The sequence below is a fragment of the Fopius arisanus genome, unplaced genomic scaffold, assembly GCF_000806365.1.
Source record: "Fopius arisanus strain USDA-PBARC FA_bdor unplaced genomic scaffold, ASM80636v1 scaffold00019, whole genome shotgun sequence".
Classification (NCBI taxonomy): domain Eukaryota; kingdom Metazoa; phylum Arthropoda; class Insecta; order Hymenoptera; family Braconidae; genus Fopius; species Fopius arisanus.
Window position 1 is genome coordinate 831,752 of NW_011887758.1, and position 26,308 is coordinate 858,059.

The 26,308-nt window shown below is 38.2% G+C and overlaps 14 protein-coding genes across 16 annotated transcripts in view; 5 read left to right on the top strand and 9 right to left on the bottom strand.

Annotated features, from left to right (window-relative positions):
- Positions 1-62: 62 nt before the first annotated feature.
- LOC105264115 (speckle targeted PIP5K1A-regulated poly(A) polymerase-like) lies at positions 63-2,967 on the bottom strand. The gene has a single exon (XM_011300765.1). The coding sequence runs from the start codon at positions 2,940-2,942 to the stop codon at positions 804-806; it is 2,139 nt and encodes a 712-aa protein (XP_011299067.1). The 5' UTR covers positions 2,943-2,967; the 3' UTR covers positions 63-803.
- On the bottom strand, positions 2,961-3,910 carry Tpt (tRNA 2'-phosphotransferase). 2 transcript variants are annotated; one of them, XM_011300764.1, is made up of 3 exons: positions 3,820-3,910; positions 3,190-3,580; positions 2,961-3,135 (listed from the first exon to the last, which is right to left on the bottom strand). In XM_011300764.1, the coding sequence occupies exons 1-3, from the start codon at positions 3,829-3,831 to the stop codon at positions 2,984-2,986; spliced, it is 555 nt and encodes a 184-aa protein (XP_011299066.1). In that variant the 5' UTR covers positions 3,832-3,910; the 3' UTR covers positions 2,961-2,983. The 2 variants fall into 2 exon arrangements, with proteins under 2 accessions (XP_011299066.1, XP_011299065.1); XM_011300763.1 differs by having other exon boundaries at positions 2,961-3,580.
- Positions 3,911-3,913: 3 nt separating this feature from the next.
- Positions 3,914-4,700, top strand: LOC105264112 (protein pet117, mitochondrial). The gene is made up of 2 exons (XM_011300762.1): positions 3,914-4,349; positions 4,423-4,700. The coding sequence occupies exons 1-2, from the start codon at positions 4,258-4,260 to the stop codon at positions 4,568-4,570; spliced, it is 240 nt and encodes a 79-aa protein (XP_011299064.1). The 5' UTR covers positions 3,914-4,257; the 3' UTR covers positions 4,571-4,700.
- LOC105264111 (chymotrypsin inhibitor-like) lies at positions 4,592-5,566 on the bottom strand. Its single transcript, XM_011300761.1, has 3 exons — positions 5,459-5,566; positions 5,008-5,111; positions 4,592-4,933 (listed from the first exon to the last, which is right to left on the bottom strand). The coding sequence occupies exons 1-3, from the start codon at positions 5,511-5,513 to the stop codon at positions 4,859-4,861; spliced, it is 234 nt and encodes a 77-aa protein (XP_011299063.1). The 5' UTR covers positions 5,514-5,566; the 3' UTR covers positions 4,592-4,858.
- A 208-nt stretch (positions 5,567-5,774) lies between these two features.
- On the bottom strand, positions 5,775-6,349 carry LOC105264117 (chymotrypsin inhibitor-like). The gene is made up of 3 exons (XM_011300767.1): positions 6,239-6,349; positions 6,013-6,110; positions 5,775-5,942 (listed from the first exon to the last, which is right to left on the bottom strand). The coding sequence occupies exons 1-3, from the start codon at positions 6,291-6,293 to the stop codon at positions 5,868-5,870; spliced, it is 228 nt and encodes a 75-aa protein (XP_011299069.1). The 5' UTR covers positions 6,294-6,349; the 3' UTR covers positions 5,775-5,867.
- A 322-nt stretch (positions 6,350-6,671) lies between these two features.
- On the top strand, positions 6,672-7,637 carry LOC105264118 (chymotrypsin inhibitor). Its single transcript, XM_011300769.1, has 3 exons — positions 6,672-6,782; positions 7,071-7,183; positions 7,244-7,637. Exons 1-3 carry the CDS (start codon positions 6,728-6,730, stop codon positions 7,316-7,318), a joined length of 243 nt encoding a protein of 80 aa, XP_011299071.1. The 5' UTR covers positions 6,672-6,727; the 3' UTR covers positions 7,319-7,637.
- A 45-nt stretch (positions 7,638-7,682) lies between these two features.
- LOC105264120 (chymotrypsin inhibitor) lies at positions 7,683-8,493 on the bottom strand. The gene is made up of 3 exons (XM_011300771.1): positions 8,339-8,493; positions 7,949-8,052; positions 7,683-7,804 (listed from the first exon to the last, which is right to left on the bottom strand). Exons 1-3 carry the CDS (start codon positions 8,391-8,393, stop codon positions 7,718-7,720), a joined length of 246 nt encoding a protein of 81 aa, XP_011299073.1. The 5' UTR covers positions 8,394-8,493; the 3' UTR covers positions 7,683-7,717.
- A 34-nt stretch (positions 8,494-8,527) lies between these two features.
- Positions 8,528-9,516, bottom strand: LOC105264119 (chymotrypsin-elastase inhibitor ixodidin-like). The gene is made up of 3 exons (XM_011300770.1): positions 9,414-9,516; positions 8,791-8,885; positions 8,528-8,732 (listed from the first exon to the last, which is right to left on the bottom strand). The coding sequence occupies exons 1-3, from the start codon at positions 9,511-9,513 to the stop codon at positions 8,646-8,648; spliced, it is 282 nt and encodes a 93-aa protein (XP_011299072.1). The 5' UTR covers positions 9,514-9,516; the 3' UTR covers positions 8,528-8,645.
- A 336-nt stretch (positions 9,517-9,852) lies between these two features.
- On the bottom strand, positions 9,853-12,311 carry LOC105264121 (chymotrypsin inhibitor-like). Its single transcript, XM_011300772.1, has 4 exons — positions 11,682-12,311; positions 10,969-11,062; positions 10,578-10,675; positions 9,853-10,102 (listed from the first exon to the last, which is right to left on the bottom strand). The coding sequence occupies exons 2-4, from the start codon at positions 11,021-11,023 to the stop codon at positions 10,025-10,027; spliced, it is 231 nt and encodes a 76-aa protein (XP_011299074.1). The 5' UTR covers positions 11,024-11,062; positions 11,682-12,311; the 3' UTR covers positions 9,853-10,024.
- A 117-nt stretch (positions 12,312-12,428) lies between these two features.
- Positions 12,429-13,236, bottom strand: LOC105264122 (cysteine-rich venom protein 6-like). The gene is made up of 3 exons (XM_011300773.1): positions 13,081-13,236; positions 12,728-12,840; positions 12,429-12,562 (listed from the first exon to the last, which is right to left on the bottom strand). The coding sequence occupies exons 1-3, from the start codon at positions 13,130-13,132 to the stop codon at positions 12,485-12,487; spliced, it is 243 nt and encodes an 80-aa protein (XP_011299075.1). The 5' UTR covers positions 13,133-13,236; the 3' UTR covers positions 12,429-12,484.
- Positions 13,237-13,531: 295 nt separating this feature from the next.
- Positions 13,532-14,291, bottom strand: LOC105264123 (chymotrypsin-elastase inhibitor ixodidin-like). The gene is made up of 3 exons (XM_011300774.1): positions 14,184-14,291; positions 13,892-14,016; positions 13,532-13,830 (listed from the first exon to the last, which is right to left on the bottom strand). The coding sequence occupies exons 1-3, from the start codon at positions 14,236-14,238 to the stop codon at positions 13,747-13,749; spliced, it is 264 nt and encodes an 87-aa protein (XP_011299076.1). The 5' UTR covers positions 14,239-14,291; the 3' UTR covers positions 13,532-13,746.
- A 795-nt stretch (positions 14,292-15,086) lies between these two features.
- LOC105264124 (uncharacterized) lies at positions 15,087-16,179 on the top strand. The gene is made up of 3 exons (XM_011300775.1): positions 15,087-15,182; positions 15,681-15,760; positions 15,824-16,179. The coding sequence occupies exons 1-3, from the start codon at positions 15,116-15,118 to the stop codon at positions 16,040-16,042; spliced, it is 366 nt and encodes a 121-aa protein (XP_011299077.1). The 5' UTR covers positions 15,087-15,115; the 3' UTR covers positions 16,043-16,179.
- A 275-nt stretch (positions 16,180-16,454) lies between these two features.
- On the top strand, positions 16,455-21,535 carry LOC105264125 (serine/arginine repetitive matrix protein 1). Its single transcript, XM_011300777.1, has 7 exons — positions 16,455-16,799; positions 16,972-17,199; positions 17,717-18,232; positions 18,462-19,176; positions 19,298-19,352; positions 19,588-19,614; positions 19,731-21,535. The coding sequence occupies exons 1-7, from the start codon at positions 16,732-16,734 to the stop codon at positions 20,606-20,608; spliced, it is 2,487 nt and encodes an 828-aa protein (XP_011299079.1). The 5' UTR covers positions 16,455-16,731; the 3' UTR covers positions 20,609-21,535.
- A 507-nt stretch (positions 21,536-22,042) lies between these two features.
- The window catches only part of mnb (minibrain), a 38,237-nt gene continuing 33,971 nt past the window's right edge, over positions 22,043-26,308 (top strand). Inside the window, exons 1-2 of one of the 2 annotated variants that reach the window (XM_011300779.1) lie at positions 22,043-23,724; positions 23,802-24,153. The gene's annotated coding sequence lies outside the window, so the exon portion shown is untranslated. Of the gene's footprint in view, positions 24,154-26,308 lie in introns of both variants that reach the window. The other variant, XM_011300778.1, reaches the window with a different exon arrangement.

Consider the following 26,308-nt stretch of genomic DNA (forward strand, 5'->3'; position numbering starts at 1 on the left):
CCTCGAAAACTCAACTTTTAATTAAATCAATTAAACAATGTGGAATAAAAAACTGAACTGCATTCAGTTTTGATATCTCTTTATTCGCAATAAACATTAATACTTTCAAAAAATGAAAATGTACATCGTAAAATTATAATTTCTCTCCATGAACCAGTGAGAAGTTCATTCTGTATGTTATTTAAAAATTATGCAAGCGTGTTACTCAAAATCCTCGAAAATCCGAAAAACTTACACTAATTTATATCCCGACTTCGCCGAGATAGTGCACTTATTTCACAGACTTCAAAATAAAAAAGCAACATGTGAAATAATGTTCTTCAAATCTAATAATCAAATGAAAATGACCTGTAAAACATCTAGTTTTAGTCAAGCCATGAAAATTCAATTAGAAATAGCCTCTAGATGATCTCACAATAATCTAGACGATCAGAGTTTATGAAAAAAAAATAAAAATCCATAATAATTTTTCTCCAAAAAAATCTCTCCTGCCATCAGAAGATTGAACGATTCATAAATTATTCTGCATCGTTGTTTATATTAAGTCCTTGAAAAATTCAGGACTTTTTGTTTATTCATTAGTTTCTGAAAATATCTGTGAATCTACTAGAGACATCGAAATTTTTTCCAACCCATTTTTTGCAGTTTTCACTTTGCTGTACACAAAAGGTCCCGCCGAAAATATCGCCATCTCCATTAGATTTGAAGATATTAATTGAAAAATCCACTAGAAAGCAGACCTGTCATCCTGTTCCTCGTCGCAATTGAAAAGAACTTGTCGTGGGACAAAAAAATCCATCCCCTCAGGACTCATTCGATGTCCAAACATTTTTTTTAAACTGCACCATATGCATGAATTCTTTCTCGATCCAGCTGTGCACCTTGCACTGCATGTAAACAGCAAGTTCCATAAAACAGTTATTCGTCAATTCTTGATCAGTGAGTTCAACAAGTGCATGAAGTGGATTGCTCTTTTTGACAACAAGACACTGAAACTTGATAGGTGTATCTGCTGTTTTGCTGTCGATTTCTTTGACAATTTTCTCTGAGGTTATAATTTCCCTCTGGATGGGACTGACATTGGGCTGAACAATTTGCCCCTTGCCCTTCCTACGCTTATGCAGAGGATACTTCCCGGAGCAATTCAGCAGGATATTGTCCTCATTATTGGTGTGAACATCGTCCTCCTCCTGAAGCTTCATCTGCTTAACCCCGACCTTGTCATAGATCACCTGAATCTGGAGCATAAATATTTTCTCAAGAATCACCTCCAGAAGCCTATAAACCGTGCAGAACCAGTTCTTCTCGATGAACTTCTGGCTGTCCTCCACGTTATTCTCCTCAAAGTCCTCAGGGAGACCGAACGTCTTGAACTTTCCAGCAAGAATGGTAAAGCTCACCGTCGGATTCATTTTCTTTTTCGTCTTGGCTTTAATGCTCGCCTTGAGCTTAACGTTCATCTCAGGTTCCAATAGCCTAGGAATAATTCCCAGAGGGGTCTCCCTCATACTCTCAAACACCTCCAATGCCAGCAGACACGACAACTTCAACCCCTGGATCTCCTTGGTTGCCCATCCCGATGTGATATTATAATCCAGCTGAATAGGATCCTGAAGACAGGCATGTCTGTCCAGGTGCAAGCTCTCGACATACCTCGATCTGTGGCACGCCTCCATCTCCTTCTTAAATTCTTTCCTGAGGACACTGCTGCCTTCCAGAGGCCGAATAATCCTTGTGGAGAAATCAAAGTCCGAATAAAACTTGAAGAAGCCCTGGAGCAGCTCCAGGAGCGAACTGGAGTTGTTCTCTGAGGTAGAGGGATAGTCTGTATTAAAGTTCACCTGCCATTCCCTGATGTAGACCCTCTGGTGGACCTTCTGCAGTTCTTTGATGGAGGGTAGGAGATTGACACTCGCCTGTTGTAGATAGAAAACAATTAGCATAACGAGAGAATAATTATTGATCTTTCCACTGCCTGATATGTCGAGATTTCTTGCCCAATACTTGAGAATTACTACCAAGGGCTTTATCCTAGAGTCGAGGGTAAGCAAATATTTAATTAACTGACTATTGTGGACACCTAGTCCATCCTTGAAGGAAATATCGCAGTCCATGTCACTGGCAGTATGATGGAACTTGATAACAGGAATTTTGGCCATTGGAATAGGAACTATCTGGGTGAAGACTGGCCGATTTTTGTAGAATACTCTCTTCACACCCTTGAAAATTGTCTTGGGCGTCCAGCCTGATGGGCACCCAAGCGTTGAATCGTCGTCCTCGATAATGGGCTCTCTGATATCGAGAAAAACATCGAGATCACTCCCTGTCAGGCTTAGTCCTGTCACTGACGAGCCAAAAGGAATAGCTCGACACCTGGGGAACAGTTGCTTCATGGCGCTATCCAACGATGAGCAGACCATTGCTACCAGCTGCTGCATCTCTTCTTCGTCTATCTGAACTGACAGCAGAAATTTATTCACCTGCTCCTCCAGACTCCGCTCTGACTCCAGAGATATTCTCAGCTCCTGCTGTGTCTCGGGGTTCTCATTTTTTTGCATCTGTGGTGATTGTTTCGTCCTCCTGTGTTGAAATTTCTCCGCGTAATTTTCCATTTTTCTTCGACGAATCCTCAATTTCCACTTGTTTAGGTAAATCGGATTGTTTAAGAGGTACTCCACTGGAGATTTCTCTTTATATTCTATGATCAGATACCTGGGATTGAATATGTAATGCTGAATGGGGCCGAAATTTGAGAAGAACCCGAAGACCAATTGGGGGTCGAGACCGGGAGGCACTGGTGAGATGAAGACGGAATTCTGCTCTTTCTGAAGGTTTTGCTTCTTAAACTCGACATTTTTCGAGTGCTTCTTCCCCAGGAGATGACCGTGGAAGGCGTACTCGTCGAGAAAGTCCTGAGCACATACCTCACAGCGTTTCGACATTCTTAATTATTTTTTATTGACTCAAGTGCACACTTCATCGATTAATTATCAATTGATAATATTTTATTGTCCCGTGTTGATACTCTCGAGAAATATCGAGTCTCTATCACACCGCAGGCATCCCCTGGGCTGAGCACCACTCCATTCTCAGACTCGAAGAATTTTATTCCATCTGCTGATGATTTGGAGTAATCTATGAAAATAAAAACTTGAGCGGAGCTTCTCAAGCCACGAGCGGAGTCCAAACCTTTCGAGAAGTGAATGTGATTTCTTCTCATTCGAGACAGTCCCCTACATTTAATCTGGGCCCAATTGGCAAACGAAGTCCCATGGATTATCTCGAAATTTGGATTGCTGACTTCTTTCAAGGACAGCCGATTCACACTTGCCAGAGAGTGACCCTGATTTGCTTTTATCTGAGGACCTTCGTCTTCACTCTCGACTAGAGTAAATCGACCCTTGGAATTCGTGGAGACGATGCGTCTGATGTCGACGATCGTACACTCAGGCAATTTCTCCAGGAGCTCTCGCAGAGGAACAAAACCATCTGGATTTATGTGGAGACCTTCTTGTACAGCACCATGACGAAGTAAATAGGAGAGTCGTTTGCTGATTCTCACATCCTCTAGCTGCTTTTTCTGGAAAGAAATTTAAAAAATAGTGAGCTTCTGCCATAATTTGTGTTAACCCTGAGGCAACTCAGGATAAACTATTGATTATAATTGCGAAGTTCAGTAATTTTTCATTAATATTGCTTCTTGGGTTTGTTGAAAGGTTACCCACTACGCAATATTCCGAATTAATTCATTAATGGGGTGGATAGTCAAGGAGATTGTGATTTTAATGAATAAGTCGGGCTTTGGGATAAAATAATAACCTTTGAATTCATAAACACTTGTTATTGAAGTACTTTTAATTATTAATTATCACGTTTTGTGAAGATTTTAATATCAATAATACCTCTGAAGTTGGCTGAACTCGGAAGAAACTCGAACGGTCTTGGTTTTTCACTTGAATAATTCAAGTATTTTTATTTTTTAATCGTTTTTATCTCATGTTTTGAATCCATCAGCTTTCGAATTATTCATCATCTCAGAAATAATGAAAATTTGTATTTTCCACTTAGTGTGAATCGTCTGTTATTGCAATAATTCAAGAGAATTTTCCTTTTGTTCCCTTTGAATGCAAAAATATCGAATGCAACGAAAATCGATTGTTTGCGGGATGCAACTTGCAGTGAAGAGTCACGTGATGAAAACAATGGCGACATGAAGAATTCCTGGAGATTTGAAAAATAGGGAATAATAGGAATAAAATGTCGTGGACGTCGAGATTATTTTTATACAGTTCTATCGCAGTCAGTGGAGGAACTGTTTATTACGTTCACTGTTTGCAATCGATAGAACGGTAATTACGTGGAATAATCTCGATTTTGGGGGTTAGGCTGCTCCAATTTTTTATATTTATTTATTGATTTCAGTGAAGAACTTCGGGCGGGAGTTCTGAGAGACGTTGAACGACGAGCGCAGAATGCCTCTCGAAAGGCAGAGAATTTGTATATTTTAAATCAACAGAAGGAGCTGGAGAAATTCCTCAAGAAAGAGCAGGAGACACGAGCACATGGGTAGAGCAGTTAGTTTACTTGTAAATAAGTTATTCAATGTATTTTATTATTTACCACATTGAAAATTGTGATCGGTAGTTTCAGTAGAGTTTTATATTAAAAATCTTGGAGTTGTGGAGAACAAGAACTATTTATTTATGATTGTTTATTAATGCTTGAGGTATTCAGGCAATTATTTCTTGTGCTCTGTTGTAATTCCTGGGTTTAAAATAGGGAAGATCATCAAGGTATCAATGCTGAGGTATAGTAGCAGAACTGTGGGACAAGTTGGTTCGAATTTCAGAAGTTATTCTTAACATCTTGCGACACAGATGCCACGGTTGTTCCTGAACCATCCCCGTCGGCAGAAACAACCCCGAACGCATTGCTGGAACAATTAATAATGATTAATTTGGGCGATTGCTAGGAGAATCTTAGTGAATCTTGTCGGGGGTTTCATACCCTTGTGCAGATTCGTGGACGAGGATTTCTACAAGTTGGCGGGCAAGCAGTGCCACAGCTCGTCCAGACCTCATTTCGACGACAACGACGTTGCGCGTTTATCTCTGCAAAAATACAACAACAATAATTCGTTATCAGTTTATATCTAATTTTATTCATTCGAATAAATAATTGTCTCTGAAACATTCTATCCTGCACAGAGAGACATTTATTTAAAGAATTAATAAATTGTTATTTTATTCTAGAGTAATGGATGAATAACTTTCTCTCTTGCTCGAAGAAATCCAATTACTTCTCAAAATTATCCATTTTTTATTCTGATTCCCGGAAAATTATAGACGATCATTGAATTATGCGATTACTATCTATCAGGGTAATTTGTCTTTATTAATTAGTACTTGAATTTTTTCAATAATTTTAATTCTTTCGGTTTATGATTTTTGGGACTCACCGCTGATGCAGACTACCGCGAGAGCCAGGATGAAGAATAAGGAAAAACCCCGCATGTTGGATTTTCAATATGATTTCAAATTCGTATTGATGCTTGTAATGAGGAACACACCCCCTTTATAACGGGAAAAAATCTCGCGTAGTCCCGCTGCACTCACATCTTTAATCACGAAAACAATATTTTTTCTATTCTGATATAATATTATATTATCAGAATAACACATCATTCCAAGACTTTGTTTTGAATTTATACCGTTTTTATTACAGTACAAATAATCTTTATTTTCACTAGAGGAATACGTAATCACAAGAAAGTATTTCTCGTTTCTGCAGTAATATGTTTATTTCAAAAATTAAATGAATAACAAGGGAATTTTAAAGAGGACTTCATGGACTTGTTGAGAAGAATTTTAACATCTCCTGACACAAACCCCTCGGTTGTTCCTTATCAATCCAGGTCGGCAGAAGCAACCAGCTCGGCAAACCTGAAATCATGCAATTACTCATTACCAATCAATTAATGATCATCAAGTTATTTGTGAGGAACTCTCGTACCGCAGCGCAGACAGGTCTAGGTCTTCTACAAGTGGGTGGACAACGACTTCCACAATCCCTCCAGACCTCATTGCGACGACAACGTTGAGCGCTTATTTCTGTTTAAAATATTGAATTCAATATCATTCTCTCAAAGACAAATGATCAAACATTCAATTTATCTGGATAATGTATTTTTTATAACGTTAAATTATCTCTTGTTAATTAGATAACGGTTGAAACTTACCACCGATGAAGACCATCGCAAGAGCGAGGATGAAGAACAAACTAAAGCCGCGCATTTTGGTTGCTGAATATGATGGAGAATGTGGATTGATGCTGATGAGTTCAAATCCCCAGGCTTTTATAGTCCCAGAGATGTCTTCATTTCAGAATTTGTTTCCTGCATCCCGAAATATCTTCAATATTTCATTATGACAAGTGCGGACTCTGAACTTATTATTACCATATTGTTTGATTGATAAGAAAATTTAGATGTTCCGTGATTTGGAGAAACTACAATATTTTCATTACAATAATGTAATGACCATATCGTAATTTATTTGAATCTTATCATCACGTGGAATATTCCGGAGCGGGTTCACAGTCCTGACGCACTTGTCAAAATTAAATGGAGATTTTTTAAATAGCAAAAACAGTCTCGAGGAGATCTGAAGCTGCAAATAAAAACGACAGATCAGTCATCAGTTGTATCAGTACTGATATTCCACTAATTATGACACGCGTTGGTTTATTATTAATTTTCGCCCTTGCGATGGTCTTAATCGCAGGTGAATCTGAATTAATGATTAAATATCCCCGAAACTAATCGAGATAGCGAAATTTTCGTCAGAACTTCATTGACAGCTCTCAATGAACTCTATAAAAATGATTTTACCAAAAATTTAATTATCTCTCTTCATTTGGGAGATATTTGCGGAAAACTCATCGTAGAAATGAGTCGATTCGCTTCTTTTACCGATTTGCTACAGAAATTTGTTGAGATGTTTGTTAGGAATTTGTTATTAATTAAGGATTATTGTTGTGGTATATATTAGATACTTTTTTTGTTTACACAGGGATGAATGCCCAGCCGATGAGCCAACGACGATGTCCTCGTAATGAAATCTGGCGTTCTTGCGGCAGTCGTTGTCCACCGACTTGCAGAAGACCATCTCCAGTCTGCATTGCGGTATGAAAGCACTACTTGAGGATTAAAAACAATAATTAATCATTAATTGAACGATTCCAGGCTTGTAGAGCTGGCTGTTTCTGCAGATCTGGCTTGATCAGGAATAACCGCGGCGTCTGCGTTAGGAGATGTTAAAAAAATCCAAAATCATCTCCAGATTTCTCTCCAAGGTACCTCTGATGCTCCTCATTACGCAAATTCGTTATCATCACTTTCTAAATACTGTCATGACGACAAATAAACGATTGATATCTGGATAATCTCTTCAAAGGGAAAAGCGCCGGTTCTTTTCTTTTCCCTTTTACGCAATGCAATTAAAATTATCTGGCAGAAGGATTTAATTTTTCTTAGCGTAAAAAAAGGAATTATATTGAAATCAGAGTGACAGGTTGAATGATTTGAAGAAGCAAATGTGGAGTTGAATATTTTTATTAAATATTAGAATTACACAATATTTCCTGGAAGTAAATAAAATTTCCCTGTGCCTGGTCGATTTTTCGATGAATTAATAATTGAATCAATGGTTTTAATTCCTCAGTCTCTTGTCCGGCATTTTTTGACGCAATTTCCTTGTCTGGACCTCAACCAACCAGGTTTGCAGAAACAGCCCGCGACACATTGCTGAAATCATTATTTTTATTAATTATCATCCTTTCGGGGGAATACACGAGGAAAAATTCCCGGCGCTCGTTATGGAACGTCAGAGCAAGTTTTCCTGGTAATTTTTCTCCGTTTATTGTCAGTATATTGAGGAAAAATTCGAACCATGGTACACGCCCTGGCATAAGGATTCCTACAAGTTGGTGGACAGGCGGTGCCACAACTTCGCCACTCCTCGTTAGGAGGACAACGACGTTGAGCGTTTATCTCTAAAAATAAAATAAAAAATGGAATACTCCAGAGAAATGTAAATATATCATATCGCAGACCAAAAATATTATAACATAATCACAATAATATATAATTAAAAAATTTTTCTACGTCAAACTCATCCAGAATTTTACAAAAACCATGAAAAACCCGAAGATATCGGTAATAACTCGTTAATTTTTTGGTTCAACCGAATGTAATCGGTACAAATCTTTTTTTATATCAAATATTTAACTATATTGCATTATTATAATAAATTTCTTATGTGAGCAAATTTTTTCTTACCAACGACGCAAAAGACGGCGAGGAAAAGAGCAAAGAGCAAATTAAATCGTGTCATGTCGTATTTCTGGATAATTCCAAATCGGTACTGCTGATTATGACGAAGTTGCAGCCTTTTATACTCAGAGGAAAGAAGAATCCATTTATGTATGTTTACACAATACAACGATCTCGCAAAAAAATAATTCAACATTTCGGCTAATCGTTTTATTTCCAGTAACATCACGGTCTGATACATAATGTTTATGTATTTACTCTGATTTCATTAAGGATTCGGCAAGAAAGTTTGGGGATGACAGAACTAATCGCGTTATAACATTCTCCAACATCTCTGCACGCACTTTCCCACTCGATCTCGCAAAAATCCACGTCTACAAAAGCAGCCTCTGATGCACGCCTGAAATCAAGAAATGCAATTAAATTTTATTTTTATTGTGGATGGGATAAATTCTTACCGGACACCGATTTGGATTGCGATTCATGCAGGTATTACAAGGCGGACGACATGCCCTCCAGACCTCATTGGGAGGACAACGCTGAGCATTTATCTCTAAAAAAATTATTTATCCAGACATTATCAATATTTCCTACCGACTTTGCATATTTTTCAACGAACTATAATTTTTTTCTGATAATTTCTAAATGTAAATCCATTATTTTGGTTGCGAAGTGGTAAATTTGGATGAGTGCATTTTTTTCGAGGTCAGTTTATAGCCGATATCTCGGAATTGAAGAGAGATAACGATATTTTCATGAATAACTTAATTGTAGCTCTTATTTTTTTCTATAAGAAATATTATTATGTGAAAATCGCTATGTTTCTTCGATTCCGAGATATCGGCGAAAAACTGACGTCGGAAAAATGGAGTTGGCACACTCTACTAGAATAATCACTTAATTTACACTCTTTTTGATTAATTGAATTCCTTAATTCGATTTGAAGGATAAAATTACGCATTGATTAATATTCAGGGATTTTTTGTTTACTGAAACGGAAATTTTTTACTGGGATTTTACCAGCAGCTCCAGAGAGTTTAGAAAAAATTTTGTAGAGTTTTACAAAAAGAAATTAATTTACCGCCGATACAGATAAGGGCGAGAGTCAAGATGAGGAACAGTCCCAGTCGTGCCATATTAGATTGTTGATTTGTTATAAAATAACAACTGGCCCTGATCATTGGAGAATCATGGGATTTTATAGAGGATCGCCTGGTCCGAACACAGAGTGAATGATCCACTTAAAACAAGAATTTGTTTATTCTCTCAATACACTCATCTCGTTAATTCCAAAAATAAAAACTTCACTCGCATTTTGACAGGTGTTCAGCAACGAAAATAATTTTTTCAGCATAATATTCCACTGGTGGAGATGACATGTTGATTGTTCCAATTGCCATAATTAATCGTAAGATATTTCGATAAATATTGTTGAAATTCTTCTCTTCAGAAAAAATTCTGAAGGAAAAAATCTGGATTTTACTTCAAGAAATTTTCAAAAAATGCAGAGACACAGGTTCACACAAGAAAATTTATTATTTTATTTAAATTGTTATTGATTGGATAATAGACATGCGTTTATATTTTCTGGAAAGTCAGTAATGAAAGTATAAAATGCAGAGGATTTAGTTATTCCTGCGCTTATTACAATAGGGATTATTGTTATGATAATAAAAATTTATTGTTTTTTAATTATGGACAGGTATTGGTACACTGCCCCTTCGAGTTCCTCATGAATCCAGATCTGCAGAAGCATCCCCTCTTGCAGATCTAAAAATTAATCAGCCATTAATTCACAATAATAAAAATGATAATAATACAATTTTAAATAAAATCTTCACGTAATTTCATACGCAAAAGGAAAAGGCACGGACTATTACAAATTCTTTCAATTTTTATTGTCACGTTATTGAATTTAAATTAACAATCTCATCTAATTATACTAATTAATTAAACAATTGAATTTGTACTAAAATTAAACGAATTACTAATGAGAATTTCCACTCAATTGTGATTATTAAAAATTTTTTAAATAATTTGTTATGTACTGGAAAAAATATACTGGAAAAATATTATTTAATAGAATATATTGATTTTATTAATAATCCCGATAGTGATTGATTTTTAATTTTTGTAATCAATGCGGAATCAATTTTGATTTATCGATTTATCGTTGGGTTTTTTTTTTTGGAATTCATAGAATTAATTTTTTAATGGCGCAATTATATTCGATGATTTTTCATACTTGAGCGCAGGGTCCTGGATCAGGATTTGCACAACTCGGAGGACAGGAACTCCCGCATTTCTGGAATCTCTCATTGCGGCCGCACAGACCATTTATCTCTACGAAAAATACATAATTAATACATTCCCCATTATTAAAAAAATGGTGGAAATACCAATCAATACGAAATCTCGAGCTGCACTGAAATAAAAATTCCATGGAAAGTACACCACATTTTTATGATGTATCCAACATGAATTTGAAGTTATAATAAAAAATTCTAATGATCTGATTGAAATTTCAGGAATTTTCTAACAGTAGAACATAATTTAATGCGATGATCAATTAATCTGGTAGGAATTTCATTTGGAAATTAATTAATTATTATTATTTTTTATCTTGAACATCTCACCAACGATTGATACCACAGCTAGAGTGAGGAACAGGAACACACGAATGCACGACATATCGGATTTTCAATGAGCCTCCAACGGATCCACTAGTCCCTTTAATGAAAAAAAAAATCAGTGCAACAATTTTTGCGGGCGATTCATTGGCTTTATACATAGATTATATAGGGTGCCAACAGGATGTCGTCGCTTATATACTGTAACCCCATAAAAGTGCGATGACACCTATTTTTAATTGCGAGTCACAAGAATGTACGTGAAACCGAGAATTTCACATTTTTATTTTATTTTTTTAAGTTATAATTAATAATTTGGCAAATTTGTTATTTTTAAGTTATAATTAATTGAGGAATATTGAGGACTTTATCAATAACTCAATGAGAGATCGAGACGAAGAGAAAATTAATTAGATCCAAATTTTATTTCATTTTATTTAGATTTCGAAATTCTGAAGTGACAGGTTTTTTTTGTGGTTTTCCGTGAATATCTCGGAATGAAAGAGAGATAGCGATATTTTCATACAGATCTTTTTTATAGCATTTATTTTTCTCTATAAAAAATATACCCATCAAAATATCGCTATCTTGCTTTGATTCCGAGTTATTCTCTAAAAATGGTTCTCCAAAGAATTGACTTTTAGTTGTAATTTTTTTTTAACTTGTGCATTAATAATAGGACATGAATATTTAATATAAAAAACATAATTTGTACTTACATAAAATTCTATGTAAATTAAAATGATAAAGTCTGTGGCTCTTCGACGGAGATATTCACACGTGAAGTGCGTGGACTGATGTGATGAGAGAAAAAATCGAGAGCATCATTGACCTACCCCATGACATGGATTAGAGATGATCACATGACCCCAGCATGACCATTTCTATTACAAGATCCAATTATGAAATAAAAGATCCATTGAATTCTCAATATCGTCGCACCATGCGGAATAATGACACCGTATTGCCGTCACGAGACGCTCATAAATTCGGAGCACTGAATGTTCTCCAGATATTTGATGTAATAAATCTATCGTAATTGATACGTAATGAGTGGAAAAATCATCCAAGGCTGGGCCAATATTAATACTCATATGTGTAACGACTCCATTGACAAACGCTCTATTGCCCCTGTAATCACTCTATTGTCGAAAAGGGTGGGGATGATTGTTGCATCCCCAAGTGCCCGTAAATGTATGATTACAATGATCTAATTATCATTTTAACAACATGAGTCTATGGAATTACAGGAGAATTAATCAATACGGAGTTCTACGAATTGGGAAATCATACCCGAAAATCCGAAATTAATGCACAGATTTAAATTCAAAAAACTTCAACCTGTAATCGAATATTTTTAAAAATAAATCCATCAAATTTTATTTGTGATTATTTATTTATTATATTAATTGAGATAGTGTTGTAGCTTTCGAAATAAATTCTGGAGGCAAAAAAAGGAATAGATCTGAATTTATAACCCATTATTATTAATTATTAATTGTAATTTCAAAGAGTGATTGCCTTAGCATTGTTGAACGCATGGCCCGCCGTGCTCTCGTCTAGTTAATCCATAATTACAAATACAGCTGGGCCTGCACACCTGAAAACATTAATCATTCTTCAATTTTAATTTTGAAAAATAATAAAATGATTCACACAGAGAGAAATTCCTCAGGATAATTTTAGCATCGACACTGGAAAACATTTTCCAATGTCAATTTTTCTAAGGATTTTCGATTGCTGTGGGGAATTAATGAGTTCTTACTGCAGGACAATTTGCATCAGGGGGTAGAGGACGACTTTGACATGTTTGTTCGCCACAGCCACTAGGACAGTCTACAAAAGTTTCATCTGGGCCACACAATTGACAATTTCCACCTGCAAGCATTAATTATTAATTTTTTAATGAGAGAAAACAAATCTCATGGGCCAATTCTGTTAACCGAAATTTGAATTGAAGAAATAATCCGATAAATACCGCTCGAGGTTCAAAATTAATCGAGTATTTCCCTCAAGTTTCTCTGCAAACCTATCCCGAAATAATCGATAATTTTGAAACTCTCGTGGTATTACAAGTGAGAAATTAATATAAAGTCATGAAGAAAAGTAAATATTTACCGATAACGAAAATAGCCGTCACAACAAGGAAGGCAACACCAGCTCGTGACATTCTGTCTCCAACGTAATGAAAATGTTGTACTGAAATCTAGCCCGATATTTCTCCGTTTATATTATTCCCAGCGATACGAGATGGAATGAATTATGGGAAATACTCTTGTTATCGTATGAATTCTATTTGCGATGTAACGAGGAAATACTCTTGAAGAAATTGTCTCGGAGATTGCGGGGAATTTCTGCCTGACACTGGAATTATTTTCCTGGTGAGGTAAAATATAGGATCACAGATATGAGGAATAATAAATCTATATAAAAACGCCAGACGACGAGCTAACAATAGCGGAATCATTAATAAATAATATGAAAATAATTGGATCATAATAAAAATAATATGAATGATTGACATAATCAATATTAAATAAACTATTGAATAAATTTGAATTATCCGGAATTCCACTTGCAAATGTTTATTATATATTCTATTTCCAATTTTAATTGTTAGTTTTCATTTGAATTATCTTCTATCATTGGTAATAATCATCGCTAATGATCGGAGATCCTAGGAGAGATTTAACGAGAAAGAAAAATATAAATATAGAGTGTCAATCGTCGACTGCGTTTTCGAACTGAATTAATCGCCGTTTTTTATAACGTCAGTAATTAAAGTCAAGGGAAGCAGCTTCGAACGCATGAACCCCTAGGTTCACTTCTGATCCATCCTCGATTGCAGAAACATCCGGGGACACACACCTGGAATAATCATTATCAACATTTTGAGAAATTCAAATTTAACGAGAAGATATTTTCTTACTGCAGGACACATAACTCCTTTGGTTCGACGAGGATTATGACAAGTAGCTTCGCCACAGCCTGAACCACATGAATCCCAGGTTTCATTCGGTCCACAATTCCTCTCCCCATCCTGACAATTTACATCTTAAAAAACGATAATATAATAGCTTTAATTACATTTTAACCAGAAGAAATCAATAGGAAAGATTGAATTTCTATCTTAAATGTTCTTAAAAATTTTGTTATTGAAATGTTAATCGTGAAATGTTGAAACGTCAAATCTGAAAAAATAATGTGAACAATTTTTTTACCAATGACAGTGATTGTCATGATAGTAATGAGGAAAAGAAAAGCAATTCGTGACATGTCGTGTGTTCGTAATCACAAGTTTCAACTAAAGTATGGCACGTATGCAGCCGCATTTATATTGAGGAAGCGAGAATAATTAGTGTAAGCGATTACATGTGTAATGCATGATTAACAACAATTCTGCTATCATCCTGATTTTTCCGAGTCTTTTCAAGAAGAAAAATGTTTTCCGCTAAATTACCTACCCACAGACAACAGTATTTACTAAAAAAATTAAAGAGGAATATAAAAATACCATTCTTATTTAATAAATACGAGAGCTGAGCACGATAATTTATCAGCCGATAGCAAGAGAAATTCAGAATTTATTGATTTCTCAATTTCCCCGCATTTTCATTGTTGTGAAAATTGAATTGAGTCAAATCGTGGCAAGTCGATTATTAATTAGGGGCTTATGGGATTGGATCTTTTTTTTTTCAAGAAGAAAAATGTTTTCCGCCAAATTACCCACCCACAGACAACAGTATTTACTAAAAAAATTAAAGAGGAATATAAAAATACGATTCTTATTTAATAAATACGAGAGCTGAGAACGATAATTTATCAGCCGATAGCAAGAGAAATTCAGAATTTATTGATTTCTCAATTTCCCCGCATTTTCATTGTTGTGAAAATTGAATTGAGTCAAATCGTGGCAAGTCGATTATTAATTAAGGGCTTATGGCATTGGATTTTTATTTTAAAGACGTAATTTGTTGTTACGCTGTTCGTCTGATGTGAAATGGCAATTCCGAATTTGTTTGCTCTGTACAGTGGGCAATGAACTCGCTCTAGGCTATAACATAGACAATTTTCCCGCCCGTTTGCCCCACCAAAACGTTCATCAAGCTCCTTAAATAGGCAAATCACCCGGTGTCGAGATCATTTTTCGACAATGGCTCGTCTAATCCTCATCGCTGCTTTCTCGCTCATCGTCTCCGTGATTATTCCATCCGGTCAGGGTTAGTCGACTATTAGAAAGTTTTTGAAAACTCTTCAACCTCTCCCTTCTGCAAATAATAAATAACAATAATTATTAAGCCCGGTGAATTGTTAAGCGTCCACCTCCGAGATGAGTCCCAAATAATTTTTTTCTATCTGTTATTTTATTTATATAAAAATTCAACAGACCATTGTAACAAAAAATCAATAATTCGGGATAACAAAAATTAATTCAACTTCCAATTCAAATTTAAATCCAAATTCCAAGGAAAATTTAAACCACTTCAAGTATATGAAATTATTGAATATTTCCCAGTTATTTTACTGTGTAGCAATTAAATGGATAAATTTCGCGAATAAAAATGTAGTGACGGATTAATTTAGAAAGTCGCTTGGTGTTCAATAAATAATTTCTGTTATTCGGGTTTGATCAGACAGAATGTTCTGTTTAATCGTCAAAGAGAATCAATAAAAAAATCATTTAATAAATAAATATTGCTGGAAATATTGACTTGCAGCTTGCGGTGGTTATGAAGAACTGAATTGGAAAATGGGGAATGATCCCTATTGCTCTAATCCAAGGGAGAGAACAGGATGGGTGAGTGCACTGGATTATGATAGCTTCTCCTGAAAAGTCAACATATCTTTTATCTTATTCTAGACCTGGCTCTTCAAAATAAATTGCAACTGCTGTCCGGGATTTGTCCGAGACGGCATACCTGGTGAAACCGACGGATCTTGTGTACCGATATGCTACCCCAAATGTGCAGAAAGGGATCCAAACACCAAGTGCACACCTGAACAAATAAAGAAGATGGAGAACTGGGAAAATCCTGGCTCCAAGGAGATGTCATGTCCCGCCGATCATGACACAGCATAACCGAATTATCGTCATCGGGGGTTGAGACTCTCATCTTTCATACCTGTAACTTGACAATGACTATCGATTATTGTATTATTTTTTATATCTTTATGAATTTGTATTAGTAATGTGACGCAATAAAATCCATGACAGAATTTCCAACGGATTTCATCTCGCGAAAATCGATAAGCATTCAAAATTCGATTTTGTAAAGCGTTAGTTAAATTTATATTAATATTACAGGGATATTTATTAATTGCCAGAGTAATATTTATCGAGTGATTGATGTTGAAAAACGAAAATTGGGGAACGAATTGTTTTTCATTTTGATCACATCTTTTCATAAAAACATTCAATTTTCGAGGGAACTCCCTTGCATCCCCCGAGATTCAAAAAAAAATCTATCGTTTACTGATTGGATATAAATAAATTGACATCTGCCAAATGAACCACATGAATTTATTACAGTTAGTAATTTTTCTTGGGAAAAGTAATAATTTTTCTGAGTGCGCATTTCTTTTCAATTTCACTTTTCCAAAAACTGATTTCTTAAAAATGTCCCTGAAGTTGTCGAGTATTGGCAGACGGTTGGCGCTAGTTTCCGGAAAACAATCGACAGGAATTCACAAGTGCATTCGCAAATTGTTTGGATAATTAATAATCCAATCTGACTCCTGAGATCCAAATAAAAGTGAAATCCTCGCCCAATGATTCCTGGAATCAATCAGTCCAACAATTTTCTCATTTCCCACTCGCAGAGCCTCACATCAACCAAGTAATCAAATATCTAACCTCAAAAGATCTAATTCACAATTGATTACGAAGAATCATCGGATGAATTATCCTCTCATGTCACTCATCCACTAAATGCGCACCAGATTAAAGAATAAAGTACGCTATAAATTAGAACGCTAGTTGAAGAATAATCAATCTTCTGAAATGAGCAGAGACATTATTAAGGATGGACACAGGAATAGAAATGATGATAGAGACTCGAGGGATACCCATGACGATGTGCAACGTGCCATTGATGGCTTGAAAGATATTCCTGACGACGAGCTCCAGGAGTTCCTCGACGACGAGGACTTCAACATCGTGGACACCTGGGAGGGGGACGAGGAACATCCAGAAGATAGCGGAGGTCATCGCAGTCTCAGGCTCAGGAGACACTCTAGGTAGAATTCAGGGAAAATAATAAGTTATCCATGGATATATTTAATTTAAGGACGGGGTCATTCAATTGCAGGACAATTCAATTGAATTTTATGTTGTTTCTTCTTTAGAATTGTGAGAGAGAACTGCTTGATTAATTAATGGAAGTGCCACTAGATTTGGGTTGAGATAATTTTTGTGGCACGATTATGCAAATGTCAGTGTAAACGTTTCGGTTTGATTTTTTTCTCGCGTTTGCATTTTTCATTCCGCTCGAAGTCATAGACTCGAATTACACTGATTTTATGATGTCTCAGTAGTTTCCTCTGAACCCCAACAAAATGAAATAAATGGAAGTTGCGGTATAATCTTGGTATTTGCATTCATAATTTCCAGACAATTGAAATTTTTATCGAAAAATATTGAGTCCATTTTCCCAATTAATCAACCGGTAATTGATATTTATTCTTTGGAATTTTGATAATTCCAAAAATGATAAATGGAGAACCAATGTACGAGTGATAACAAAGCTGCTTATAGGGATCGAAGTAGACGTGAACGTCGACGAGAATCAGGACCGAGGGATCGGTTGGATCGTGGAAGAAGAGAGGACAGACGTCGCGAGGACTCAAGACGTGATCCCTCCAAGAGTTCGAAGGACATCGAGCGAGACAAGATGCGAACAAAACGGGACACTGACAGTAAAATCCTCGCTGAGAAGGAGAAGGCCATCAAACATCTCTTGGACTCTGACACTGTTGTGCCCCCAGGTACCGAGGTGGAGGCGATAGAGACGGAGCGTCTGATGGATCGGGGAACCAAGAGGAGCCGAGAGCGTCGCAGGACACCAGATAAATCGAGAAACAGTCCACCCCGACGAAGGAGTCGTTCCAGAAACAGAGGCAGTCCACCAGTTCATCGTGAAAGAAGTCCCAATCGATGGAGAAGTCCAGAGCGTCGAAGAAGACCCAGCTGGGAGCGCAAGAGCCCCATCGATCGTCGGGAGAGACGAGGTGGCAGTGGTGACAGAATCAAACGACGAGCGGAGGGAGGACGGTGAGGACTTGTTTCCAAAATAAGCTACATGAATTGACAAAAAAAAAATCCAGAATAAAATCCCAGCTAAGATGATAATAATAATCACATTTTCTCCTGGATTTGTTAATTTTTTAAATATCTAGTTTGTCAAATATTTTATACAAATAGAAATATTCAAATATTGTAAGTGTTCAATGATTGTAAATTAATGTAAGAGAAAAAAAGAAATAGTAGATAAATTTCGCAGTGACCTAAGGACAGTCCTCCGACGAAGTAGATCGCGTGATCGTCACAGGAGTCGTAGCCCAGATCGTAAACGCAGATTGACTCGTTCACCAGGACGTCGAAGCTCTCCACGCCGTCGGAGCTACAGTAAATCCCCAGATCGGAGGAGAAAGCGTTCGCCATTCATCAATGAAATAGCCAGGCAGTTCAGGGATGAGGCACTCATGTCCACGACTTCTTCAGTTGATCAGTTCATTGGACGTCCAGGACTACTTCCAACTCCTGTCCACCCAGTAGTACCACCCAATCATCATTATCTACCGATGATGGATCCTGTTGTTTCCATGGGACTTATTCCCCAAGCTCCAGCTGCATTCATGGGGTTCGAACCTCCTGCACCTCCATCTATTAATTTTGAACCAGTGGCCATGCATTCACTCCCTCACGAGTACAATGCACCACCTGTCATGTATAATCAAGGAGCTCCTGTACCCCAAGATCGATTTGGACTTCTGCCTGTGCCATCGCCCCAGCCAGTCCCTGCTCCAGCCAATGAATCATCTAGGTACAGTCAGGTATCTGCATCCAGGAGATCATCGTCACCAGTGAGGAATGAATTTTCTGATGGACACTACGATCGTGAGAGGGACAGACGAGGTGCCTCTTCTCGCAACGGTGGACTCGTCAGAGCTGACAGATTGAAAACACCTGAACCTCCAGTTATCTCGAAATCCAAAGTAATATTTCATTCTTTGATTACGTTTTTCAATTGGTGACGATCGAAAGTTCACCAATTATAAGTAAGTAAAGGATTTTTTTTTCGAGGGATCTTTAAAATTTATTCATTCACCTTTTCAGCCCTTTGAAAAAACCAGCTTGTCCAGTCTGTTAGAAGCGTCTGTCTCGGCCAAAGGTTCGATTTTTTTTTATTAAATATTTAGATCAATACTTGATCTAAGTCGATAGGTAATCACTCTGAAGAAAATTATTCTGTGATTTTTTTTTGAAAGTTAAATTGCTTTCACTGTCGCCATGAATTTGAAAAAAAAAATTTAATCTCATTAAATATCAATTGATGAGTGATTACCTTTCGTGGAACCGGCAGCAAAGAATAACTAATACAAAATTTTCCAAAATTTCATATTCAGATTCGGGATATCCAGTTTTATATCCAGGTGAGATTTTCATAATAACCCCAACATAAGTGCTTGTGAAAATTCAGTGAAACCATGACAATCTGAATTGTCTGAAGACCCCAAACCCGTGAATGATTGATAAATTTAAACCACAGGATTCAAGCCGGAAATTCTACGAAACTGTGAAATGGCCCTCCGTAGTTTACCAGAAGAGGATCCCCGGCTGAAGATGTCGGGTAGATTCTTCTACGATCCAGCAGTGGAGGAGCCAAAAGTGATCAAGAAAGAGATGACGTCCAACTCCCTTCTGGTCCAGAGAACAAAGAGCAAGATAATCTGGGACAACGAAGAGGAGGAGAAGGAGCGACTCCCACCGAAGCCTGACATGTTCCAGAAGTACACGCAGACAGAAAACGTTGTGGAGGACAAAGGAACGCAGACAAACAACGATACGATGGAGTTTGGTACTCAAGTATGTCCCAGAGATCTGCAGCCATCCCCTGTCCCCGAGAAACGACCAATAATGGATCGTTTGGATTGGAATGTTCGTGATAACTACGATTTTGTTCCCACGAATCGTGACGCTGGAGATCTCCGATGGAGTTTGAGCAATTCGAGATCGTGGAATAGAACATCACCGATTCAGGAACATGAGACGAGGGCACGCAGCCCAGAACGCATCCACGAGGGTCGAGACTCCAGGGCTTTTGATTTGTCACCCATACGATCGAGGGATTTTCCCCATCAGTCGAGCAGAGCCTTTAGCTCCAGGGAGAGGGACAGGAGGCTATCTCCGCCATTCAAGAGGAGTATGGAGGGTCCGGATGATTACGACCTCAGGGATGATCGCAGTCCTGGAGACAGCCCTTCGGTTATGGATGAGACTGATGAAATCGAAATACTCGAGGAGTCATTCTCCAGGGACAACAGCTGGCGAGGACGAGGAAAACCCTTCAGGAGTTCCAGGGGCAAGTTCTCCACGGGGGGGAGATCTTTCAGGGGACGTGGCAGTGGATTTCGAGGAAAGTTCTAGAGGACGAGGTCATCACTTGAGAATGTACATCGCAAAGACAGACGCTGACGGATTCCTGCATCATATCAAGGGGATTAAGTAGTTTTTTTGAAGACTCAATATTTTTTTCTTGTGGAGTTAATCATCGGTGGAGAGTTTTTCATGAAAAGTGACTATGAGTTTTTAATTATTTTTCACCTGACGTAGAGTTATTCTAAGGTGAAGGTAATTACTCAGGATTTTCTTTGCATTGACAGTGTTTATATCATTGAGTTTTTCGACTGGTAAATTATGAAACTTCGTCGTTAAACAATTTTTCTTTTAATCTTTCGGTTTTTCGTTACGTCGGTGGCTGGAAAATGGAAAAACTTCAATTGCTGTTTCTGTTATCCACGTGCATACGATAACGGAAAACAATTTATGCTATCGCTGAGAACTTTGACGCATTATTGACGTCACAAGTTTTTCGTAGAAGCTGACATTAGTGGAATGGTATTTTTTTTTTAATTTCAAGTTTGCACTTTGCTACGATGCATTCGATCGGTATTGCGTGTCGATGCGCAATGGATTGTTTTATTTTTGTTTTTTGGTTTTTGGAAAATCCCGTTCGGATTATGGAATCTTGAGATGTCCATATCGGTCTGCGATTTTTTTTTCCATTTTGATAATTGATGATTGTTTGTTAATAAGGTCATGACGAGCGTTGACTGCGGTAGGTACTCAAACGCTGCCCTTTTCCGGTATATAGATGTTCCAGCAAGTGCTGCGGCCTTGGGGATTCTTCTTGAAACACTCGTGTTTACCAGTTGATCATGCAATTTTCCTCTTCGTTAGGACACCAAAACCAATCAAGGAGTTACTGTGAACCTAGTAAATACTATTTTCACTCATAGAACTTAATGACATGTACAAAATTGGAGAAACAAATAAAATTAAGAGATCAGATTATATTAATCCAAAACTCAAATCTTTCATTTCTGACAAGTACGGATCTCCGAATCTTCCCGATATTTTAAATCCAAAAAAACCGATTGCTTTATTATTTTAGTTTAAAATATTTTGATTCCTAACGATCAGATTTTTTAATACAATAAAATTAAAAAACCCATGAAAAATTTTAAATAATTATTGATCCCTTTAAAAATCACCTGTAAAAATGTAAAATCTTCCAAAAAAAGCGCCAAAACACGAGAATAATTCCCCAAAAAAATTCCAAAAATAAATTCAAAAAACCGCGCTCCCCTCCCCTTAAACCCAAATGGTTGGCAAAACTGTGAGGATTGAATAATCGAATTTACACCGCAAACCCCCGACGACGTAAAACCCCCCAATCACCGACATCCCTCCAACCCCACCATAAAACCGCCCCCACCACCCCCATAAATCCAAGAAAGCCCGCAAAAAAGCAATGAACCCCAAAAAAATCCCTTGAAAAATGCCGTAAAGATCTCGTAATCCTTGTCGTCAAGCAAAGTGCCTAAAAGTTGTCAGCCCTGTGCCACCAGCGCCAAACCTCATCTCCTCGGCAGAACTCCAAACTATCGTTCATGGATCTATCTCCATGTTAGCCCGAGAAAGCGATGCGGTATCCCCGCGGTTAGGGCGTGCAGTTCCTCGTGTCTCGTGCGCGCTCGTGGCATTTTTTCCATCGCCTTGAAAAAAAAAAAAAAAAAACACTAAAATCCGCTGTAACAAGTACCGAGTGATGACCCTCAACAGTGAAAATCAGTGAACAAGTGTTTAAAAAAATAATAATAAAGAGAGCTCTGCCATAGAAACTCGAGATATTCACCCTCTCCCCCTCCACCCCAAAAACGCATTCGTTGAATTAAAATTGTTTGGGTGACGACGTATTTGTTATCTCTCTCTTCCCCCTCTAGTTCGCACTCATATTATTATTTTTTTTCTCTCTCCCAGTGGATTGCGCGCATTGGTTTGTGTGTGGTGCGAAGGCAAGTTCGTCGGACCGTGTCGGCGACGCGGTACACGGAGGTGAATGCACGACGGAGGTGTCCCCCCTGTACTCCCCACCTCCATACGTGAGTGTGTGCGCGCGCGAGAACGCCAGCAAAGTTAAATTTGAGAAGAAAAAAAAAAAAGAAAAAAAAATCCGAAAAACACAAGCCCAAAGACCCGAAATATCCCCCTCCAAAGAAAAAAAATAATAATAATAACAACAACAATAACAATAACCATAAAAATTCCGAAAAGTCCGAAACCTACGCAGTACTCGACCCTGGGAATTTATCAATAATCGCAACTCCGTCGTTAAAATTGTTGACGTTTGGAGGTGCTCCACATACCGACAAAATAGCAACAACGCCTCCCCCCCACAATCTCCATTTCCCTCGCAACAGAGTGTGCCTCCCCTTCCCCTCGTGATCCCCTCCCCGTCTTCTCCTCCAGTCACCAGAAAACAAAAAAAAATGTGTGAAAAATGCATGGTTGATAGTTGGTAACGAAAACAAGTGGAATAACCAGAGTGCTTTCAGTGAGTGAACAATCCTCGAGGTGTTGAGAATCCGGGCAAGGCCGACGTAGTTGCTGGATAATCGAGCCCCGGGGACAGTAGACAGGTGGAAGTGAGTGGTGAAAATTCAAGAGAAAAAAAGTTGATGCCACGTTTTGTTGTTATTTTGCTGTGGTGCTTTTGACCCTTTGGCGGGCGAGTTCAATAGAGGAATTGCCGCGGGGGTGTTCGGTGCTTTCGTGCGTAGCGACGCAAACGGTCACGATCGCCGTCATCCCCCTATTGTCCCCCTCCCTCCCTTTCCTCCCCCTCAGCCTCTATTACCCCCTATTCCCCTCGATATCCCCGCTATTTCTCCGCAACTCTCTCCTCCTCAGTTCGTCTCAATTTCTCGGATTTACAACACCAAGAGAAACGAAAATTCAGTGTGTCGTGGTGGTTGGCGAGTTGTTGTGGAAAAAGTGGGTTGCTGTGAATCAAAGGTGAGGAGTTGATGAGGCAAGTGAGAGCAAATGCACCCGGTGGACAGTGAAAGGGAACAAGAGGAACAAGAGGGCATTGAGGATAAATTATCCAAGGAGAGGGGATACGTTGTTGCTGACTCCGGGCCAGAGACGCGACAAAATTGTACCACGTGATTCGTTGTCAGGCAGAATAAACGTTGGAGGCATGCTCTCGTTTGTGTCTCATATCGTCATAACCTGTTCTTGATAAGACCCACAATAATTGACGGCTTTATTTCAGGTGGCATTAATCACGGGGATTTGCTGTTTTTCGTGATAACACCTGGGGCATGAGTTTCGGGCGCGTCGCGCGTCCCTCGTAATGTCGCCCGTCCGTCACTATCGCCTTTAGTCGGTGATATTTACCCGGGAAATTGGTGATTTTACTCTGGTAAACGAGAGTTACACTTGGTGTTTGTGAAATCAACGACAGTTGAAGTGAAATTGGGAATTTTAGCCAGTGGCCGAGGTGCGGTGATTACTTGTTTACTGTGGGTGATTTTTTTTTTTGTTGTTCAGTGCAGTGTTCATCGGTTTTTGTTCGTTGATGTGGATTAAGTGGTGACGGAGAGACGTCGATTGCTGTGTGAAAGGTAATTCAGGGTTTCATGGCTTCTTTGGGGGATTTTTTTTTTTTTACTTGAATTGGGGAATTTTGGAGGTTCTTGGGGCGGGTTTGAGGTTAGGTTTTGGGCAGGAACGAGGGATAAGGAGGGATAAGGAGTACTTTCTGGGGTTTGTGCACTGGGGGTTGGAAAAAGGTTATCTTAGGGGTGCTAGGGGTTCTCGGGTGTTTGGATTTGCTTGAATATTCAGGTGGTGAATCTAACCTCACAGTTGACAGGTCACGCCATTTTCAGGGCTGATGGAGTGTTTTGGAGCGAGTTTGGGATTCAATGAGTTTCAATTATATTTAATTCGTATCAATTCATATCAATTCGTATCAATTCATTTCTGGGGTTTCTTCAGGGCTTCTTTCTTCGTTAGACCGTGGGTTTTCATGTTTTTCCGACGATTAGGTGAATGTTGTTTTTATGGAAGGAGTGGTGGGGGCTTGGGAGGGTTTGGGGAGGCAGTAAATTGCGACTGAAAGTGGAACAATCGATGAAATTCCGATGGAATGGTCGAGCCAATGATTTTGAGGGTTTATTCGTGCAATGGTGAAGGTTTTGACGTTAATGGGAGAACATTTCCGGATGTCGTTATCATCTAGTCGTCCACTTCCTCCAGATGTCTTGACACTGAACATCTCGACGTGTTGAGGATTTTTGTGATATCGTCGCGCATTAGATTCCACGAAAGAGTTTATGATTTATCGGTGATTCGGAATTTTTTGAAGTATTGTTCATCTAGGATTTACTGGTGATTCCCGGAAGCCAACACGGGTTTCAAGATTACGTGGAATTATCCATGGAGTTGTGGACTCCCATCAACAAATCACCGGTGCGATAGGACGAGATAATTTAAAGTCTAGTTTTCCGCCACTTTTGCGATTATCTTTTAATCCAGGGGAAATATTTTCTCAGCTTTTCTGAATTTAATTGAATAAATTACTGATATTTTCATCGAGGCATTGCGTAATATTCCCGGTATCACGATAGTTCAATAAGAATTGAAAAATCAGATATCAAAATTCCGAACATCACACATTTCAGATAAACCGATTCACAAAATCGTTATCATCACATCAATAACGAACCGGTAAATCGATTCAACTTGATTACCACTAAAAATCGCGAGATCGCGAGGATAAATTTTTTTCGTGATCTCTTTTCAAAATCTAATCAAAATGCGCGACAAATCTTTGCACCAAAATTTCGATATCTCCCACAATCTAGAGGTATTTCCAAAAAATTCCGGAGATCGTTATCACCCGTTTATTTACCATTATTCTGCTGATAATCTGGAGTTCGTTAAATCAGAAAATTTGGTCAATCATAAAAATTCTTGAATCTCAGTGAACGGCTACTCACCAATAAAAAAAAAAGTGAACGGCTCCTCCATACTATCTGAAATCAACATAATCAGACTAGCCTCTCCCGGAATGTCACGATAATCACGGTTTCAATCAATGATTTAATTCCATCGATCCCTCCCCCCGATACCTGGAAAATTCTCCACACGAAATCCACAATCTGTCAGTTATTAAAATTCATCGGGACCTTGCTCGAGTTATAAAACAGACGCGAGGGGGTAACAAATACAATGCCACATTTGTCGCGCCGATGGACGACCAACGATCGATCATTTCATTTCAGTATTCCGGCTGTACATTGGTGTTAGAACCTTGAGTTTCGCTATCTGCTTTTCCTCCTCCCCGTTTTCCCTCCCACCGTATCTTTCCTTTCCCGGAATTCCCCTCCTCGCGATACTTAAGCAAAAAGTGTGCCAATAAAAAAAAAAATCCCAACTTGAACGAAAAAAAAAAAAGAAATAAAACAGTAGCGGGAAAAAATAAAACGAAAGCAGTCGAAAAAGTTTTGAAAAAAAAGGGTGTAAGAGGAGGGTGAGGGGGTGGTGGGTGGGACCGATGGAACGATGGAATGGGGGGTGCAGGGGGTGTTGGACGATGGGTGGAGAGGGGGAGGTAAAGTTTTCGCGTGTTTTCGTTTAAAAATTCAGGCCGCGCTCGAGTCTTTACGAGGCACTCTCGGGTGTCGTGTAAAATGGGAAAAAAAAAAAATAAAACAAGTAGAAAGAATGAAGAAGCAAGTTGAGAAATAAAAAAAACTAGGGGTGGAGGGGGCG

What these genes read in the sequence shown, in the direction of transcription:
- LOC105264122 (XM_011300773.1), bottom strand. Translation starts at nt 13,132, where the DNA reads ATGTCACGAGCTGGTGTTGCCTTCCTTGTTGTGACGGCTATTTTCGTT. An exon ending in GACGGCTATTTTCGTTATCG is followed by an intron (nt 12,841 to 13,080) that starts GTAAATATTTAC and finishes TAATGCTTGCAG; the next exon opens with GTGGAAATTGTCAATTGTGT. An exon ending in CTGATGCAAATTGTCCTGCA is followed by an intron (nt 12,563 to 12,727) that starts GTAAGAACTCAT and finishes TAATGTTTTCAG; the next exon opens with GTGTGCAGGCCCAGCTGTAT.
- LOC105264117 (XM_011300767.1), bottom strand. Translation starts at nt 6,293, where the DNA reads ATGCGCGGCTTTAGTTTGTTCTTCATCCTCGCTCTTGCGATGGTCTTC. An exon ending in TGCGATGGTCTTCATCGGTG is followed by an intron (nt 6,111 to 6,238) that starts GTAAGTTTCAAC and finishes TATTTTAAACAG; the next exon opens with AAATAAGCGCTCAACGTTGT. An exon ending in CTAGACCTGTCTGCGCTGCG is followed by an intron (nt 5,943 to 6,012) that starts GTACGAGAGTTC and finishes GCATGATTTCAG; the next exon opens with GTTTGCCGAGCTGGTTGCTT.
- LOC105264112 (XM_011300762.1), top strand. Translation starts at nt 4,258, where the DNA reads ATGTCGTGGACGTCGAGATTATTTTTATACAGTTCTATCGCAGTCAGT. An exon ending in TGTTTGCAATCGATAGAACG is followed by an intron (nt 4,350 to 4,422) that starts GTAATTACGTGG and finishes TATTGATTTCAG; the next exon opens with TGAAGAACTTCGGGCGGGAG.
- LOC105264123 (XM_011300774.1), bottom strand. Translation starts at nt 14,238, where the DNA reads ATGTCACGAATTGCTTTTCTTTTCCTCATTACTATCATGACAATCACT. An exon ending in CATGACAATCACTGTCATTG is followed by an intron (nt 14,017 to 14,183) that starts GTAAAAAAATTG and finishes TCGTTTTTTAAG; the next exon opens with ATGTAAATTGTCAGGATGGG. An exon ending in AAGGAGTTATGTGTCCTGCA is followed by an intron (nt 13,831 to 13,891) that starts GTAAGAAAATAT and finishes TGATTATTCCAG; the next exon opens with GTGTGTGTCCCCGGATGTTT.
- LOC105264115 (XM_011300765.1), bottom strand. Translation starts at nt 2,942, where the DNA reads ATGTCGAAACGCTGTGAGGTATGTGCTCAGGACTTTCTCGACGAGTAC.
- LOC105264125 (XM_011300777.1), top strand. Translation starts at nt 16,732, where the DNA reads ATGATTCCTGGAATCAATCAGTCCAACAATTTTCTCATTTCCCACTCG. An exon ending in AGGCTCAGGAGACACTCTAG is followed by an intron (nt 17,200 to 17,716) that starts GTAGAATTCAGG and finishes AGCTGCTTATAG; the next exon opens with GGATCGAAGTAGACGTGAAC. An exon ending in CAGTTATCTCGAAATCCAAA is followed by an intron (nt 19,177 to 19,297) that starts GTAATATTTCAT and finishes TCACCTTTTCAG; the next exon opens with CCCTTTGAAAAAACCAGCTT.
- LOC105264111 (XM_011300761.1), bottom strand. Translation starts at nt 5,513, where the DNA reads ATGCGGGGTTTTTCCTTATTCTTCATCCTGGCTCTCGCGGTAGTCTGC. An exon ending in CGCGGTAGTCTGCATCAGCG is followed by an intron (nt 5,112 to 5,458) that starts GTGAGTCCCAAA and finishes GTATTTTTGCAG; the next exon opens with AGATAAACGCGCAACGTCGT. An exon ending in GTCCACGAATCTGCACAAGG is followed by an intron (nt 4,934 to 5,007) that starts GTATGAAACCCC and finishes TAATTGTTCCAG; the next exon opens with CAATGCGTTCGGGGTTGTTT.
- LOC105264120 (XM_011300771.1), bottom strand. Translation starts at nt 8,393, where the DNA reads ATGACACGATTTAATTTGCTCTTTGCTCTTTTCCTCGCCGTCTTTTGC. An exon ending in CGCCGTCTTTTGCGTCGTTG is followed by an intron (nt 8,053 to 8,338) that starts GTAAGAAAAAAT and finishes TTTTATTTTTAG; the next exon opens with AGATAAACGCTCAACGTCGT. An exon ending in ATGCCAGGGCGTGTACCATG is followed by an intron (nt 7,805 to 7,948) that starts GTTCGAATTTTT and finishes TAATGATTTCAG; the next exon opens with CAATGTGTCGCGGGCTGTTT.
- LOC105264121 (XM_011300772.1), bottom strand. Translation starts at nt 11,023, where the DNA reads ATGTCGTGCATTCGTGTGTTCCTGTTCCTCACTCTAGCTGTGGTATCA. An exon ending in AGCTGTGGTATCAATCGTTG is followed by an intron (nt 10,676 to 10,968) that starts GTGAGATGTTCA and finishes TATTTTTCGTAG; the next exon opens with AGATAAATGGTCTGTGCGGC. An exon ending in ATCCAGGACCCTGCGCTCAA is followed by an intron (nt 10,103 to 10,577) that starts GTATGAAAAATC and finishes ATTAATTTTTAG; the next exon opens with ATCTGCAAGAGGGGATGCTT.
- LOC105264118 (XM_011300769.1), top strand. Translation starts at nt 6,728, where the DNA reads ATGACACGCGTTGGTTTATTATTAATTTTCGCCCTTGCGATGGTCTTA. An exon ending in TGCGATGGTCTTAATCGCAG is followed by an intron (nt 6,783 to 7,070) that starts GTGAATCTGAAT and finishes TTGTTTACACAG; the next exon opens with GGATGAATGCCCAGCCGATG. An exon ending in CATCTCCAGTCTGCATTGCG is followed by an intron (nt 7,184 to 7,243) that starts GTATGAAAGCAC and finishes GAACGATTCCAG; the next exon opens with GCTTGTAGAGCTGGCTGTTT.
- LOC105264119 (XM_011300770.1), bottom strand. Translation starts at nt 9,513, where the DNA reads ATGATCAGGGCCAGTTGTTATTTTATAACAAATCAACAATCTAATATG. An exon ending in CGCCCTTATCTGTATCGGCG is followed by an intron (nt 8,886 to 9,413) that starts GTAAATTAATTT and finishes TAATTTTTTTAG; the next exon opens with AGATAAATGCTCAGCGTTGT. An exon ending in GCAATCCAAATCGGTGTCCG is followed by an intron (nt 8,733 to 8,790) that starts GTAAGAATTTAT and finishes TCTTGATTTCAG; the next exon opens with GCGTGCATCAGAGGCTGCTT.
- LOC105264124 (XM_011300775.1), top strand. Translation starts at nt 15,116, where the DNA reads ATGGCTCGTCTAATCCTCATCGCTGCTTTCTCGCTCATCGTCTCCGTG. An exon ending in GATTATTCCATCCGGTCAGG is followed by an intron (nt 15,183 to 15,680) that starts GTTAGTCGACTA and finishes ATTGACTTGCAG; the next exon opens with CTTGCGGTGGTTATGAAGAA. An exon ending in CAAGGGAGAGAACAGGATGG is followed by an intron (nt 15,761 to 15,823) that starts GTGAGTGCACTG and finishes ATCTTATTCTAG; the next exon opens with ACCTGGCTCTTCAAAATAAA.